The sequence below is a fragment of the Callospermophilus lateralis genome, chromosome 1, assembly GCF_048772815.1.
Source record: "Callospermophilus lateralis isolate mCalLat2 chromosome 1, mCalLat2.hap1, whole genome shotgun sequence".
In the NCBI taxonomy this organism is placed as follows: domain Eukaryota; kingdom Metazoa; phylum Chordata; class Mammalia; order Rodentia; family Sciuridae; genus Callospermophilus; species Callospermophilus lateralis.
Window position 1 is genome coordinate 53,489,756 of NC_135305.1, and position 17,242 is coordinate 53,506,997.

Here is a 17,242-nt window from a genome sequence, read left to right on the forward strand (position 1 = left end):
TGGTACAGATCAGCCTCTGACTTTTTGCTAACCTCCTTCATAAAAGTTAAAATGTATATTTTTCTTTTAAAGTTTTTTTTTTTCTTTTAATGGTGATAGGGATCCAACCCAGGGCCTCACGCATGGTGGGCAAGCACCTACCAGTGAATGACAGTGAATACCCTAAAATGTCTATTTTTCTTGAATCCAGTTTCATTTAGTAAGGTGCTTAACCTGGCTGAATTGAGGAGACCCCATAGGCCTGGCTGCCCATAGGTAGACACATTTCCCTCACTATAGTAAAGGGCTGGAGGTGACAGTGTGACAACAGAGGTGAGAATGGGGCTAAAAGATGGAGGGAGTGACACCAACTGGGCTGAGCCAGAGGCTGCCAAAATGTGTCATAAAGAATTGGATCTAGCTGGGTGCAGTGGAGCATGCCTGTAATCCCAGCAGCTCGGGAGGCTGAGGCAGGAGGATCGTGAGTTCAAAGCCACCCTCAGCAAAAGTGAGGCCCTAAGTAACTCAGTGAGACCCTGTCTCTAAATGCAATACAAAATAGGGCTGGGGATGTGGCTCCATTGTCGAGTGCCCCCTGAGTTTAATCCCTAGTACCACCCACCCCCGCAAAAAAAAGCTGGATCTAAGCCTTAATGTTTGGGTGGAATTTTTATAAACTAATACAAAGGAAGAAAGGAATATCATGAGTAAAGAAGAAAGATTTCTGGGAATTGTTCCTCTGGGTTAGATGGAGGATATGACTGGAAATGCTGTTAGGAAGATGCCGGATCAGTGAGGAAGGTGGGTTACATAGTCATAGGAAGCTTGAAGGATTTTGAGCAGGGGATCATCATCATTTGGGCTTGAAAGTAGGCCATAAGGGACACTGGGAAGAGGCAGGGAGGGCCTTCAAGAGGTGTTTCAGCATTTTTTTTTTTTTTTAGGTTAATCTAGCATTTATTTTTTTTTAATTTTTTAATTTTTTTTATTTTTTTTTAATTGATTTTTATTGTAGGTTGTTCAAAACATTACATAGTTCTTGATATATCATATTTCACACTTTGATTCAAGTGGGATATGAGCTCCCATTTTTACCCCATATACAGATTGCAGAATCACATCAGTTGCACAACCATTGATTTACATATTGCCATTCTGGTGACTGTTGTATTCTGCTGCCTTTCCTATCCTCTACTATCCCCCCTCCCCCCTCCCCTCCCATCTTTAGAGAAAAGGGATTGGGGCTGGAACTGGGGCAATAGCAGAGGAAATGGGAAAGAGGGAGGAAAAGCATCTGTGTTTTCCATTTAAACTTGGCAAATGATCGATTTGGAGAGAACAGACAGGCAGCCCTGGGCTAATGCAGATGGTCCTCTCTTTGTTTGTTTCATATTCTAGCTTCCCGATCACTGGGAAAAAGCTGTCATCACAGTGCAGCGACCTGGGAAGATTCCAACCAGCAGCCGATGTGGTAACACTGTTCCTGATGATGACAACCAGGTGGTGTCATTATCGCCAGGCTCAAGGTCAGTGTGACAGAGGTTTGCAGCTCCACAGAACTAAGTAAAATTAAAAAAAAAAACAAAAAAAAAAATTTTTTTTTTTTTTTTTTTTGGTCTAGTCTGTTGTAAGTAGTAGTTACTGTTTCAGAGCCAGACATTGACTATGGACTTGCTTCCTTTGGAATTGTCACTATAGAGCTTTCATGTTTCATTCCAATTTTTATTTTTTGTTTTTTGGATATTTATGGGCTGTTTGTTGTTGTTTTCTTCTCTTGTCTGTGGGCAGATATGTTGTCCTTCCCCGCCCCGTGTGCTTTGAGAAGGGTATGAACTACACAGTGAGGCTGGAGCTGCCCCAGTACACTACCTCCGATACTGACGTGGAGAGCCCCTACACGCTCATTGACTCGGTAAGTGCCAGGTCGTCTTTGACACATGCAGGAAAGCCTGGGCAGAAAGTACCCAACTGAGCCAGATGCCATGGTGCACACCATAATCCCAGCTACTTAATAGAAGGAGGCAGGAGGATCTCAAGTTCAAGGCCAGTCTGGGCAACTTAGCAAGACCTTGTCTCAAAATGAAAAATAAAAAAGGCTTGGGATGTAGTGTTCATCTGAGTTCAATCCCCATTATCAAACACAAAAAAAAGAGCTCAAATGCCAGGTGCAGTGGCACACACCTATAATCCCAGTAGCTCGGGAGGCTGAGGCAGGAGGATCACAAGTTCAAAGCCAGCATCGGCAACTTAGCAAACCTTAAATAACTTAGCAAAATATAAAATATAAAACACATACATATAAATAAAATATAAAAGAAGGGGGCTGCAGTTGTAGCTCAGTGGTAGAGCAATTGCCTAGCATGTGTGAGACACTGGATTTGATCCTCAGCACCACATAAAAATAAAGTTATTTTTTTTAAAAAGTGAATGTTTAAAAATATGTATATTGTACATAAGCACCCTGGGTTCAATCCCCAGTACCAAAATTTTTAAAAAGTGCCCAAATGCTTCCTGGAGGTGTTATGGGGATAGCACCCATGGAGAGGTAAAGCATATTATTCTTTCTCCCTTCCAAGTTCACCTTGCTTATAAAATTCTACCCAATGGAAAAGATCTACTTAAACTGTTTTTTTCCCAAAATAGGAAATGCCTTAAACAATAGCATTTCAAAAACAATCACAATATGTAAAGTATATCTAAACTTTTCCTGGCCAGAAGGTTCAAGAGTAGGAAGGATTTCACTTAATGAGTCAGATTTTCTTCTGTTCAGGGAGCAAAGAGGCCTTGGGGGTTTTATCTGTTTACTTGTTTTAACTGACGATGTGGACACAGCCATCAGGATTTTTTGCTGTTTTCATTCCTTTGCAGCTTGTTCTCATGCCTTATTGTAAATCGCTGGACATTTTCACCACGGGAGGCTCAGGAGATGGGGTCACCAACAGTGTCTGGGAAACCTTTCAGAGATACCGGTGTCTGGAGAACAGCAGAAGTGTTGTGAAGACACCAATGACTGATGTCTGCAGAAACATCATCTTTAGCATTTCCGCCCTGTTACATCAAATGGGCCTGGGTAGGTGTATCCTGGCAGCTGAGGCAGGTGCTGCTTCCTGCTCTGAGTGTGCTTGGCATCAGAGGTGCACTGGAGTGCAGACCCTGTGGTTCCGTGTTTAAACAAAGGAGATGGTGTCTGTATGAGGTTTTGTCTTCATTTTAAGTAATATTTTGGTAATAAAGCTCTAGGTGTGGTTCACCTATAATCCCAGCAAACCTGGAGGCTGCGGCAGGAGGATCACAAGTTGAGACCCAGTTCACCAATTTAGCAAGACCCTGTTGGAAAAAATTAAAAAGGGCTGGGGATATAGCTCAGTGGTAAAGTGCCCCTGGGTTCAACCCAAAATTAATATTTTAATAACTGAGCACCATTGAAGAAGGAATCAGTGTTTAAGAAATATACGAATACCAGGTGACTAGGGAAAAATCCCTGAGGATATAGCATGTCCATAGGTAGAGAGAGGAGTTGGGTGGAGTCAGAGGAGCATCAAATAACAGAAATTTGTTTTTCTGTGAAAGGTCAGAGAAAGGTCTAAGTCCTGTGATATTTGAGCTCTGAAGACCAGGCAAAAAGCCGGAATGACTGTTCGCCTAGAAAAACTGGTTTGATCTGTCCTCTCTGCCCTATTTCTTCTCTCCCACTTGGCACAGGAATGATACTGTTTGAAATTGGGATTCTGAATAAGCCAGAGTAGTAAGAGCCAGGACCAGGGGGGACCAGCAGAGAGGAGGTGGGCCAGCTCAGAGGTGGGTGTGAGGTGCTGCTGCTTATGTCATAGATTCTGGCCTGTCTCCACCCTGCAGCTTGCGAATGTGACCCTCAGGGCTCCTTGAGTTCTGTGTGTGACCCCAGCGGAGGCCAGTGCCAGTGTCGGCCAAACGTGGTTGGAAGAACCTGTGACAGGTGTGCGCCCGGAACCTTTGGCTTTGGCCCCAGCGGATGCAAACGTAGGTGTATGAGAAGCCCTGTTAGGTGTTCAGATGGACAACACCGTGACGGGGTGGGGTGGGGGAGGTGTACCATCCCTCCAGAAGGCAGTGCTGAAGCTGATCACATGAGCCCACGAACATTTGGATTTGGAGACAAGTTTTCTAATTTTTAAAAGGGTGCTCCAACATGTCTCTGTATTATTCAGTGAGTTTCTCAAGGCATTTCCTTGTTGGCCTCTTTCTGCAGCTTGTGACTGCCACCCTCAAGGATCCGTCAATGCCTTCTGCGATGCGATCACTGGCCAGTGCCACTGTTTCCACGGGGTGTATGCTCGGCAGTGTGACCAGTGTTTACCTGGGTACTGGGGCTTTCCAAGTTGCCAGCCCTGCCAGTGCAACGGGCATGCCGATGACTGTGACTCAGTGACCGGGGAGTGCTTGGGCTGCCAGGACTACACCACAGGCCACAACTGTGAGAGGTATGTGCACGCCGCCTCTTGTAAGACAAGAGTGATGTTGTCCTTGGCTGAGCAAATATTTTCTTAGACAAATCACAGACTTCATCTCTGCTGGGCTCCACGTGGCTCATTCATTTCTTACCACCTTGGTATTTCCTAGGAGCTCATTCATTTATGCAGCACAAATGTAGTTTATAACTTGAATGTGCCAGGCAGTGGCCTGTTGCTGGGGATGTGGCAGAGAACAAAACTACCATGAATCTGCCCTCATGGAATCATTCTAGAGCTCACCAATAGGTCTGTGAAGACATCATGTCTCTGTCTCGGCACATTCTGGCCTCAGATGGGAGTTGTGAAATGTTAGTGCCTAATTTGGGTCAAAGAGAAACCAAATCCAAATGGGATTAGTCATTTTAAGTAGCTTTGTTTTTCAAAACATTTTATGCAATCCCAGTTTCCAGGAGACATATAAAATGTGCACAAGCAGAACTGTTCTAGCAAGTGTTAATTGAGAAATTATTATGAATGCAAAGCACTCGGAAGAGTAGACATAAAATGTACCTCCATTGACATTAACAATTTAGTTCAATAGATAAAAATAGTCTGTGAAAAATTACACACTGACTTATCCTTTCATGACTAATTCAGAAATGCAGCCTTACTGTTAGAAACTGCTTTTGGGGGGAGGATTATAGTTTCCACCTTTCCATGTTCATAAATTTTCTTCTAATATCTGTCCATAAATATAGTCACTTGTAAGACTTCAGCAGGTGCTTCATTTGGTGCCAGTTGCTTATCAGATGAAAAATGTTTAGTGAAAACTGAATATGGGGTTAACTTAAGGCATTTAAAAACATTCATGAAGCAAACACATGACTCTTGGCCTGATGCTAAAGGTGTATTTAAGAATTTGAATCAAAGTCATCACAAAATTGTGCTGTAAAAAGAATAGAATACAAGGGAAGAGTTACACAGGGATGAAAATACAAAATTAATATATCGCTGTCATCTTTTGTTTTCTGCCCTAGATTTTTCTTTGTTGATTGTCCAGAGGGAGATGGAGAATTAGTATGAGAAAGAGATAGATGAAAAAATAAGATTAACCAGAAGAGAGGAGGGTAGGGAACAGAAGTAAGCAACAAAGGTGGTTTACCCACAGTGCTGATTCAAAATGAGACACACGGAAATGTTGAAAGAGCATCGGCTGAGAATAGACTGGTTGATATTTGCAACTGTCTTGGGGATTTTATTGGTAAAGGGTTTTTTTTGTTTTGTTTTGTTTTTAATTTTTTTTTTTAAAAAAGAATAGGAAGTGATGTGGGAGAAAAGTTTTTTAGCCCTGGGTTTGGAGGACAACCCTTTTTTAACAGTATTTGGAGTTCTGCCTTCTAGTTTGAGCCAATTTTTCATCCTTCTTTTCCTTATTCCCAGATGATCAAAATGTCAATCCCACAAATTTAAAACTGTATGCTAGGTTTGTTCTTGAGGGAGGAAATAAGGGGCAGGGCAGGAAATGAACGTTTTATTTGTCATGGCGTCTTATGTTTTATTTTACTTAGAAAAGTCCCAGAAATTTCCTCAGATACCATTGTACAAAATTGCTTCATCACTATGAATTTCCCAGCACCTAGCACATAATTAGGAAGTATGTTCGTGTATTATTTCTGCATCTAATCAAATATATGATTAGTTTTCTCAGAACAGGAAATTAATTCTCTTTCCCCCCCCACTTTAAAAATATGTTACCTCTACCTCCAAAAAAGCATGAAAAATAGGCAGGTGTTGTGTCTCAGTCCTTGGTAGAGCACTTGCCTGGCATACGTGAGACCCTGGGTCTATCCCCAACACCCTAAAACAAAACAGAGAAAACACACTGAATTGGAAATCATGGCCCAGCTCTGCTTCTAACTTGCTTTATAACTTTGGGTGAGTTCAAGTATTCAGTTTCTTATAAGTATAACTAGGATGGATGGATTTATCTTGAAGATATTTGCATGACACAGTAAAAGAATCTCTTGCTGAAAGTCAGCAATTGAAATAATAGCTCATTATCTAACAAGGTATATAAGCTTGGCAAATGATCCGGGCTCCATCGACCCCTGGTCTAAAAGTTGAGAGGATTGGACCTGTTGAATTTGGGAGTTAATAAATGGCATCCCTCATTGCTAACCAAGTTTGCCACCATGTGAGACGTGGACTCCTGAGTCACATAGTTGCAGAGCATCCCTGTCCGCTTTCTTACTGGTAAAAACTGGATCGGACGCATGGTTGCTAACATTTCATTTCTCCCTGACATGGTGCACAAACCATATCCACAAAGACTGACTCCTTAGGGAAAAGAGGGAGCAGAACCCAACACTTGGGGCAGGCAGGTAGCTTATGGGACAATCGGGTGTACATGGGGAACCCTTTATCTGAGGAGCTGTGAGCAAGTGGCCATGTGAGATGACGGTATCATCCTAATGATATTAGTCCTCCAACTGTGGTGCCCAAATCAGTAGCATCAGCACCACCTGGGACCTATTGAGTCAGAAGCTTGAGGAGAGGAGCCCAGCTATGTTTTAACAGGTCCTCCATGGGATCCCAATTGGGGTAAAAGTTTGAAAAACCAGTGCTTTGATGGAAAGTTCTCCATGTGGAAACATGGGGAATGGGGGAAGATGTCCCCAAGCAGAACACAGTTTCTAAGACTTTTCTTGGAACAGGTTTCTTAAAACTGTGGATCATGGCTCACTCTCTCTCGTGTCTGCTGCAGGTGCTTGGCTGGTTACTATGGAGACCCCATCATTGGGTCAGGAGATCACTGCCGCCCTTGCCCTTGCCCAGATGGTCCCGGCAGTGGACGCCAGTTTGCCAGGAGCTGTTACCAAGATCCTGTGACTCTACAGCTTGCCTGTGTTTGTGATCCTGGGTACATTGGTGAGTCGTGTACCAACTTTAGGAGGTAAAGAGGGTGGAAAGGTAGTCTTTGAGTTCATTGTTGAGGAGAAAGAGATGAAGGGTAAGTTAGTTAGGGTCACTTTTACAATCCTTAAGTAAAAGTTAAGGGAATTGGAAAGATCCTTCTATTTTCATACTTGGCATGTGGGTAGAATTAATTCTTGAGTCTCCTAAGTTGATAATGTTATCAACTGCACATGGGAAACTCTTCCCCTGGGAAGCTGTGAGCAAGTGGCTATATGAGGTGAGGATATCAAGTTCATTCAAATCTACACAAAACCCTGTGAAACCTTTTTCTGTTCTTAAACAGTAGGAAGATTAGTTTCTGTTTCTCTCTTCCCTTGTCTGACTCCTAGCCAAACCGTCTCAAAGCAGTGAGGTGGCCAAATGGTGGCAGAAGGATGAAAAAGAATATCATCTAGGAAATTGGCAGATAGCTGTGTTGGTCAGAGCTGAACATTTTCCTCACTGATTTATTATTATAATCACATTGTCTGTTCATACTTAGTGAATTTAGCTGGTTCTGAGAATAAGCTCCTTCTTATTTCATTATCAAAACCTCTGCTTTAATACTAGCTCTGCTTTTGTTTGGTTCACATAAGCCTGGGATTCAAGGATTTCTAAAGAAAATTGCTCATCATCAAGGATCCCATTTTTCAGATTGCTTCAGAAAGTGCAGTGATTTTTCAGTTTATATAATTCTTGGGGTAGGAGTTTAATATCGAGTTACCCTTTACAGTGTCTATCTCTGTCTAGCTCCTGGCCCGCTCGACCCCTGTATAATGAGAAGCTAAAGTCCCGTGTGCTAAGAGTCTTACAACTGTCTTGCCCTGCTGTGGCCTCCAAGGCCACAGAATACTTCCCTCCCCTTGCAGCTAAGAAACCTGATATAGTGGACTCAGGCTCTGTCAATAGCACAGTGAAGACAAGCAGCCAGGTTGGCTCTCTAGGCAGGAATATCAGCGGACTGTGATCTGGCTTTTTAGTCAAGCTGATAGTCTTTTTTGTTTTTATTTTTGTTTGTTTGTTTTTGCTCACTAGGCTCCAGATGTGAGGACTGTGCCTCAGGATACTTTGGCAATCCCTCCATTGTTGGGGGATCCTGTCAGCCTTGCCAGTGCCACCACAACATTGACACAACAGACCCAGAAGCTTGTGACAAGGAGACTGGAAGGTGTCTCAAGTGCTTGTACCACACGGAAGGGGACCATTGCCAGTTCTGCCGATTTGGGTACTATGGTGATGCCCTCCGGCAGGACTGTAGAAGTAAGATTTACATTCTCTTTGCCCTTGGTTGAAATGATTGTCACCTTTCTCTTAATCATCAGGGGTTGTTTGTATCATTAGTTCAGAAAGGTTATATTTTCAGTTTTAATAAAAAAGATGAGACTGAGCCGGGTGCAGTGGCACACACCTGTAATCCCAGCGACTTGAGAGGCTGAGGCAGGAGGATCGCAAGTTCAAAGCCAGCCTCAGAAATGAAGGTGCTGAGCAATTCAGTGAGGCCTCATCTCTAAATAAAATACACAATAGGGCTGCTAGGGATGTGGTTCAGTGGTTGAGTGCCCCTGAGTTAAATCCCTAAAACAAGGATGAGACCGAATTGGTTTTTAGCATTACAGCATTTTCTGGCAAGTTGTGGAGTCTCAAGATACGGCTCAATGTCAGGGAGAGAAAACCAAAACGGAAAACTGGCTGTGACCATGATAAATGGCACACAAAGAGTGTGTGGATGTCATCTTCTACCTGGGAACTTGCTGACCAAATGGGACTTGGGAGATTCTAAATACCACTGTAGGCCACACCTTTTCCAGAGTCATTGATGAGCAGAGCCCTCCAGCTTAGTGAAAAGGAGTAACATTTCTAAAATCTTTCACATTTTTTTCTCTCTTATCAAGAGATCAGTTAGAGCCTTCTCCACTGCTCAAAGCCCCCAGGCCACTGTTGGTCTATAGAAACCTTGTGTGGAATGTGGGGACCAGCAGGACCAGATTCCTTCAAGCCTTACTAGCTTAAAGGGCTTCTTTCTACCTGTTCTTTCTGACATGTTCATTACTGCATTTTCTTGCCAAGAATTTGAAATTTTTGGATATCTCTATTCCCGCAGGCATATATCTTTTTAAATTTCCAATTAAATCTTCAATTTTAAAATGTTTCACCAGCAGCTTATTAGATTTGTATATCTGGAAAATACTCCTAGGCAAAATCTGTCATTGAGCATTGTGCAAATATGTCATTTGCCTGAGAAATGTCAGAATGATGTAGTATATCATAACAACTTCCAAAGAGCAGTAATTTTAGATTTTTTCTGTTCCTTCTTGCCTGTCAAGATTGCGATTTGGAGAGGGAAAACCTTAGCTGATGAGCTGTACCCAGCTTCCGCATGCCTGTGTGTGTGTGTGTAACCACAGGTAAAGCTGATCATGCTGTTTTTTTTTCAGAGTGTGTCTGCAATTACCTGGGCACCGTGCAGGAGCACTGTAATGGGTCTGACTGTCAATGTGACAAAGCCACTGGTCAGTGCTTGTGTCTTCCTAATGTGATCGGGCAGAACTGTGACCGCTGTGCGCCCAATACCTGGCAGCTGGCCAGTGGGACTGGGTGTGACCCATGTGACTGTAATTCTGCACATTCCTTCGGACCATCTTGTAATGAGGTAAGGGGCTATGGCAGAGGAGTGAGGATTGGATGAGCCTAGGTGACAACTAGACCACTAGGTGGCTTTGCCCCAATTATTGAAAGGCCAATACAACAGTTGGCAGCCACTGCATGAGCTGGCTATCAGCCCTTACTTGTCCCCCTTCTTGGCTAAGGTGACTCATTCTGCAGCGTCCTCATCTGATGCATCCATAGCATTTCATTTTAGTGCCCCACTGCAGATGTAGACTCACCTGAGTGGGCCAGAGTGGGCCCCTTCCTTGTCTGGCCCCCAAATCAGACTTTTTTTTCTTACTCAGTTTCAAAGGAACCGAATAGCCATACCCAGCATTGTAAAGAGTGTTATTGTTTACTCACACAGGCTGAGTGACATGCTGCTAAGTCATGTCAGATAGCCTAAGATTAATGTTGATCTGTGAGGATAAACAGGAAAGGAGCTGATGACTGGAGGCTGAGGCAGAAGGATCACAAGTTTGAGGACAGCCTCAGCAACTTAGCAAAACCTTTCAGAAAAAAATGAAAGAAAAAAAAAATGAGGAAAGGTGTAAATCAATTGTATCATGCTGTGGGCCGGCTTAAACACTGTTGCAGGAGAGCAGATAAAAAGTGCTGGCACCAAAGCTGGAGGGACAAGCCTCTCCTCAGTCAGCATGTGCAGGTCTTCTCAGGCAGACAGCTCAGTCCATTCCTACCTGGCAACTAGGGGTGAAGAGTGACAATTAGCTTCTGCCCTGAAGCCACTTGAACCATGATCTATGTTCTGGATGCAGTTCACAGGGCAGTGCCAGTGCATGCCAGGATTTGGAGGCCGTACCTGCAGCGAGTGTCAGGAGCTCTTTTGGGGAGATCCCGACGTGGAATGCCGAGGTGAGGTGCAGTATTCTGCTGCTAACGTTAATGGTAACGGTAGGAGCAGGCTCTACAAGCATTTATGGCAACATTTTAATAAACCGTTTCAACTCTTTGCTATTCTTCTGTTCCTATTTTTTTCTTCCCTTTCTTAAATTTATAACTAGATATTTTCTATAGTTTGTGTGCTCTTTGGCATATTTTCTTTGTTGCACACACTATGTAGTAAGTTCCCTGTTGGACTCTAAATTTTAAAAATGATCTTTTTCTCTTTTGGATAACCTCATCTTTTTTGGATGAGAACAAGAAATAACAGATCCTGAGTGAGCAACTCTTAAAATATCTCCTTTTAAAAGGCCAGAAATTTAGGAACTATGTTCCTTAACTGCAGGAAAACTTCAAACAGTGGACAACACCAAAGCAAATTCATATGATTTGTTCTTAAGCTGAGACTTAGCTAGAAGGATTTGTGAGGACATCTTTGATTAAGGTTTGTTTCACAGAGTGGGTGATGTTTGTTGTGTCAATAAACAAATACTCTTTCATTCATCACTGTCAGTCCAGATGTTGGTTCTAATGAGCTCAGACTTTCTCACTTCTGTTAGAAGATATTGACAGTCAGTGGACCAGTTGCTCAAAGATCTCTCTAGAAATTAAATCCCGGTTTCTGCAGGGCCCTGGTCACTATCTGTTGAATTCCTCAATCTTATAGTGCCCCAAGGGCTTGATTCTTTTCCACAGAATGGCTCTGTCTTTGCTTAGACCCTGATTCTATCAGCCTGTGTCATTGGCAAAACAGCCTTGACTGCCAAAGCTCTCTGACCTTTAGCTCTATTGGCATGAAAAGCCTTATACTCAAGAGCTGAGTCAATCAGAGAATTGTTCATGGAGTGGTCAGAACTTTACCCCTTACTCTTTTATCTTTTCTTTAAACTTTTGCCTCTAATTCTGTAGGAGAAATTGTGGCTTATGGACCCCCACATCAGCTTGTTTGGGTCAAAATTAAAATTATGTTTTAGAAAATTCATGAAGAATGAGATTCATAGCATTGGAGTTCACCAACTTCTTTGTTTATTTTATCTAAAAGAAAAGTCAGCTTATTACATAGGAAACTGATAAGCAGGAAAAACAAACACGTGATACACAACCCAAACCAAGTTTTCTGCAAGGAAAAGAGGTTCATTTAAGAATGTATTGAAACTGGACATGTATATGCCTTTCAGCATCTCCCTTGGGTATTTCCTTTTTAAGGTGATCAGACTTTAGTTAAGGAAGAAACCACAAACATCATCTAGCTTTAGGACTTTCCTGTTGCGCAGTGGTATCCCAGCAGCTCGGGGCAACAGGGAGCCAGGCAGGTGGAGAATCCCATAGCGCAGAGCTTGAGTCCTGGAGCCAAGCTGCCTAGGTTCAGGTCAAACACTCCTTCTGTGTTAGGAGAACACCAAGCCCCTGCTCATCTCTGCCACCCAGCACATTCCTCCCTTTACTGGGTTTGGCATGAATATTTCTAATCTTCTTTCTATGATTTTACATTTATAATTTTTAAAATAAAGCATGTAGAATTTGCTTTTTAAAAATTCAACCTCAATTCTTTGCATTTTCATTACCCTTTTATTATAATCTGAGTCTTCCCATTCATTCAGCCTATCCCTATTATGGTTTAGATGTGAGGTGTCTCCGTGAAGTTCCGGTGTAAGATAATGCAAGAAAGTTCAGAGGTGAAATGATTGGGTTATGAGATCCTTAGCCTAATCAGTGCTTTCATCCACTTGATTAACTGGGTATAACTATAGGCTGGTAGGGTGTGGCTGGAGGAGTCTTTGGGGTATCTACTTTGTCCCTGGTTAGCTGAGCTTAGTCTCTTCTCTGCTTCCTGAGCATCTCCTGAGCCGCTTTTCTCTACCACACTTCCACCGTGATGTTCTACCTCAACCCAGACTCAGAGCAGTAGAATCGACCAGATCTGGATTGAGACCTCTGAAATCATGAGCTCCAAATAAACTTTTCCTTTCTAATTGTTCTTATTAGGTTTTTGGTAATAGCAACAAAAAAAGCTGACTAAAAACCCCAACCAGTAAAAAGTTGGTTGCAAGACCAACTTTTGGAGATAGTACACAGATTCAAGGGAAAATACCCTAGAAGTATTGGCAGGTTCTAGATATAGGAGTTCCATTCTGTCCTTACTTTCTTATTAAATTATGATACTTTCCAATCTCATCTTCAGGATTTTTTCTAAATGGGAACCAGAAAGCCCCTTTTCCCAAAGTGTTAAAATCTAGGTGTAAAATACCTAACCTCCTTGCTAACTTGGGCAATTCAGGGTTATAAGATGTTGTCGTATCTTTTTGCGTGTTAAGATCCACGATGTCCTTTGTGTCCACATTGATTGGGCTGGGGTGAGACATTTGAAAATTTGGGGGAAGGGGAACATTTGGGTTATCACTATGATGGGGCGGTTGCCATAGGTGCTTAGTGTTCAGAAGCCAAGAATGACAAATGACCCACAGTGCTTAAGGCAGGCTGTCAGGCAAGAATATTTGGGACCCAAATGCCTTTGATATCCTGCAGAGGAGACTCAAAACCTAGAAAGCATCTAGAGAGAGTGAGAATTGAATTCATAATGGGTGATTCATTGCCAACCACAGGGCCTGTGCACACTGGAAGGAAATGGGAGCTAGACCCAATATGGTCCAGTGATCACAGGGCTAGTAAGAAACACACTGGGCTCAGGGTTTTCTTTGCAGTGCTATACATTGGAAATGGGAGTAACAGAACTCAAGGAACTGGGTCCAAAGATCAACAAAGAAGAAGTGTTATCTAAAATTAGATGGGACCATGGGGAAAGAACATACTCTTTTCTTGAATTATGTAATTAATTGCCAAATATATTTTCAGTTGAAATGGTTTGTTGGAGGGCACAAATTTAGTCTTTCTGGTGCCATCTTGCAAACAATAAGCTTATAGAAAGACTTAGGTCATAGCTAAGTATTCTCCTTATGGAAAAAAAAAATGTAGTTATGTAAAAGACAAATGAGTTGAGCCTCCAACATAAAAATTGTTGAATGTTCCTATTGTCCCAGCAAGTTGGGGCTCTTGGCTGATGGTGCCAAGTCTGAACAAGCCCACCACTGTGCTGGGATGGAGAGAAAAATCTCATCCACCCACTGCAGAACATGCTAGAGGAAAGTTCAGCCTGGAGCTCTGCATTGTGCCCCCCAGAAGCTAAAGGGTCACATAAGGAATCGTTCTGTTGATTCATAGATTGCAAAGGGAGGGTACGGTTTCCATTTGGGGCCTTGGCTCTTAGAAAAGGCCAGTGTTTCTAAACCCAGAGGAAAGAAGGCAACTGTGGGGCACAGGTGAGAGGCCCTGGACAGTGGCTGTTTTTCCCCATCATGTTTGTTTCTTATTTCACATTTCTCCAGTAGAAAAATGGTGCATTCCTTTGCCCACACAGTCATCTTTAGAATGCCTGAATTCTTTTCTCAGGTTAGAATTTCTTCTACAATCACCCTTGCCCCTCCTTTTTTTTCTTTATTTCCATTGTGCTTCAGGAAATCGGAGAACTATAGATTCTGCTGATAGGCGAGTGAAGACACGTCTTATCTAATCCTAATAACAGAATGTGGGTCCCTGGAAGTGGGGAGCTAGACCAAAAGTGGGCAGACTGTAGGCAGGGACTTCACACAGGCCACTGCCCACACTGGGAACAGAAGCTTGGAGGCTGTGGGTTTGTATCTTCTCTGTGGCTGCTTATGCTGCAGTGCCAGAGTTGAATAGTCATGACGGACAGAATGGCCAGCAAAACCTCAAATGGTCACTCTATGAATCTTTATGTAAAAAGTTTGCAACTCCTGGACTAGTCAGGCAGCCAGTTTCTGTAGGTAAAATCATAGTCATCTTCCCACTTTCATTCCAAAATTGAAGTTATAGTACGGAGGCCAAAAAAGGGAAGGGGTAGGAACGATCGTCAGAAATAGAAAATCACATATAAGATATACAAAGTATTCAAGTGTTTCTTTTAGTGAAATGGAAATGTCCAGCTAAAACATCAGCTAACCTTTTAGTCTTGCTGTAAATCCTAGAGACCCACTTTACTTAAAAAGCAAAGCTGGTGGCAGCAAATAATCTGTCATCTGATACTTCAGATGCAGCACTTTCTCTGTCCCAAGGCAAATTTAAGTGTCCAGTAGAAAGGTGGATAATGAGCCCAGCATTGACTGATAGATGCACAGTGGTGAGTGGACAGGTGTCTCGCCTTAACAGGAGGCGCTTGCAGGCTATTTGGGGAAATGGAGCACAGAAAGCAGGAAAAGGGTAGAACAAATCTTTTCAGTTGTCAGGGCAAGATCAGTGGGAACTGACGTCATTAGAAAAGGTCTCAAGGAAAAAGTTACCTTTATTGGGCATTTACAGAGAATCTGCTCAATATTGAGCATTTTCACACATGTGATATCAGTCTTCATTTTATCCTTGCAGCCACCTTTGTGGGTAAGTCTAACCTCCCTGTCATAGTTGACTAATCTCAGACTCAGGCTGAGGCTTGACTGAAGACGTGCCTCAGTGAGGGCGGGGCAGGGCTCTGAAGCCATGCCTGTGCACCCAGATCCTGCTCTTTCCATAGGCTTAGTGGCTCCTTGTTGGTAGCTGGTATTTAGAAATTACTGTCCTAGCTGAAGGACGATAAGGACGTTGTGTAGTGACAAAGCCATAGGAAGTACCTATAGGAAAAAGAGTTAGCTGGAGTATTGGAAGATTTGGTTTCATAATTGTGAAAAGCCTTAAATGACAGTCCCTGAGGGTAGACTTTGCTCAATGGTGAAATCAGGTCTGGAGGAGCAGAGGGAAGGGTATGAGGAAAGCAGGTTTCCATTCCGACACCAACTTGCACATGTTTTCCGCTGGGCCTCAACATCTTCTAAATTGGTGCAATAGTTTTCATGTACCTACCTCTTAGGAATTGTTTTAAATAAGAAAACTTAGTAAACACAGAGGATACCTCCTGACCACAGAACAGAGAATTTATTTGTAGATGAAAATGGAATTCTTGGGGCTTGTTAATTCTTGGGGCTGGGGCTATAGCTAAGTGGTAGAGCGTTCACCTAGCACGTGCATGGCCCTGGGTTCAATCCTCAGCACCACATAAAAATAAATAAATAAAAAATAAAAGCATTGTGTCCAACTACACCTAAAAAAAAAAAATAAAAAAAATAATAATAATTTTCTCATTTTTGAAATGCTATTCTTGATCTTCATGATTTGTTCATGTTAAAGATCAAGCAATAACTTTTTCTGTATAAACTCTCTTTCCACGAGAAAGTTCTTGGTTCTCTGCCAAATAATATCACTTCCTAAAGCAGCGCTGTGCTCCAGGCACACCTTTTCTCATAGAAGGCTGCTGGAGCGCATCAGCCACAGCTTGCACAGTTGGTTTATCACTGTTTAGATCCTGGTGAGTGTGAGAGATGACCTTTGAATTTCCTTCATAATGTTAGCATCCATGAAGTTTTAAATTGTCAGGTGTGACCCAACCTTTCTGCTCCAGCCATGTGAGTATCACTAAAACATCTGGGGTGGGGGGAAGGTCTTTTGACAAGGTCACACATGTGGGTCATCTGGTGCTCATCTCCTATGCGGACTCCAAGAGAAGCCATTTTGGAAATTCAAGAAGCCAGGAAGGAGGCACATATTCACAGGAGTATAACCATTTTCCAGCTTCAGTTTGAAATTAAAACCTGATGTATTCTAAACAGTTGTTTTTTGTATTGTTTGAGAGTACAGGACTGACTTTTTCAGTGATGATCAGCTCCTCGGTTGGAGGAAAGGAATGTTGGTCTGTTTGGCTAGGTTGTCTTTTGGAGAGATTTGAAGCCCTGTGGAACCCAAATTGCATCCCCATGACCAGATAAGGAGGGAAGCTTTATCAGTCTTTTGAGCCTACAGTGTCAGCCCAGTGGTTTTCCCTCAAAGATGCTTGTGACAGAATGAGAGCAAGATAGGACCTTAGCAATGCAATAGGTGAAAAAATTCCTATTAGAAAAATGTTAAATAAATTCAACATAGGCTTGCATTCCTTGCCCAAGTCGTGAACCCAGTAAACCAGTAAAGTCCTATGCAAGATTGAACTAACATGTACCTTTGCATGAGCTATGGGGAAAAAATAATTTTCTGAGCAAACTAAAGCCTGTGTAGCATATGCCTCAGTTGTCCGAAGCCTAAGGAAGGAGTGGGGTAAGTGGGCTCTGGTAGGTGGGGCCATTCATAGAGATACCTCTGGGGCTTATGGGACAGAAGTGAAGTGGGTTTGTTTATCATGGGTGGCATTGCTTATCCCTCTATCACATAGGCCCTTATACTTGTGTATAAATCCACAT

At 42.6% G+C, this 17,242-nt stretch overlaps 1 protein-coding gene across 1 annotated transcript in view; it reads left to right on the forward strand.

The window, feature by feature from the left end:
- The window catches only part of Lamb1 (laminin subunit beta 1), a 69,055-nt gene that overhangs the window by 33,312 nt on the left and 18,501 nt on the right, over window positions 1-17,242 (forward strand). Inside the window, exons 16-24 of the mRNA XM_076834453.2 lie at window positions 1,378-1,505; window positions 1,768-1,891; window positions 2,848-3,049; window positions 3,835-3,978; window positions 4,208-4,439; window positions 7,174-7,337; window positions 8,400-8,624; window positions 9,800-10,014; window positions 10,787-10,883. Of these exons, the coding sequence (XP_076690568.2) occupies window positions 1,378-1,505; window positions 1,768-1,891; window positions 2,848-3,049; window positions 3,835-3,978; window positions 4,208-4,439; window positions 7,174-7,337; window positions 8,400-8,624; window positions 9,800-10,014; window positions 10,787-10,883 (1,531 nt within the window). The remainder of the gene's footprint in view (window positions 1-1,377; window positions 1,506-1,767; window positions 1,892-2,847; window positions 3,050-3,834; window positions 3,979-4,207; window positions 4,440-7,173; window positions 7,338-8,399; window positions 8,625-9,799; window positions 10,015-10,786; window positions 10,884-17,242) is intronic.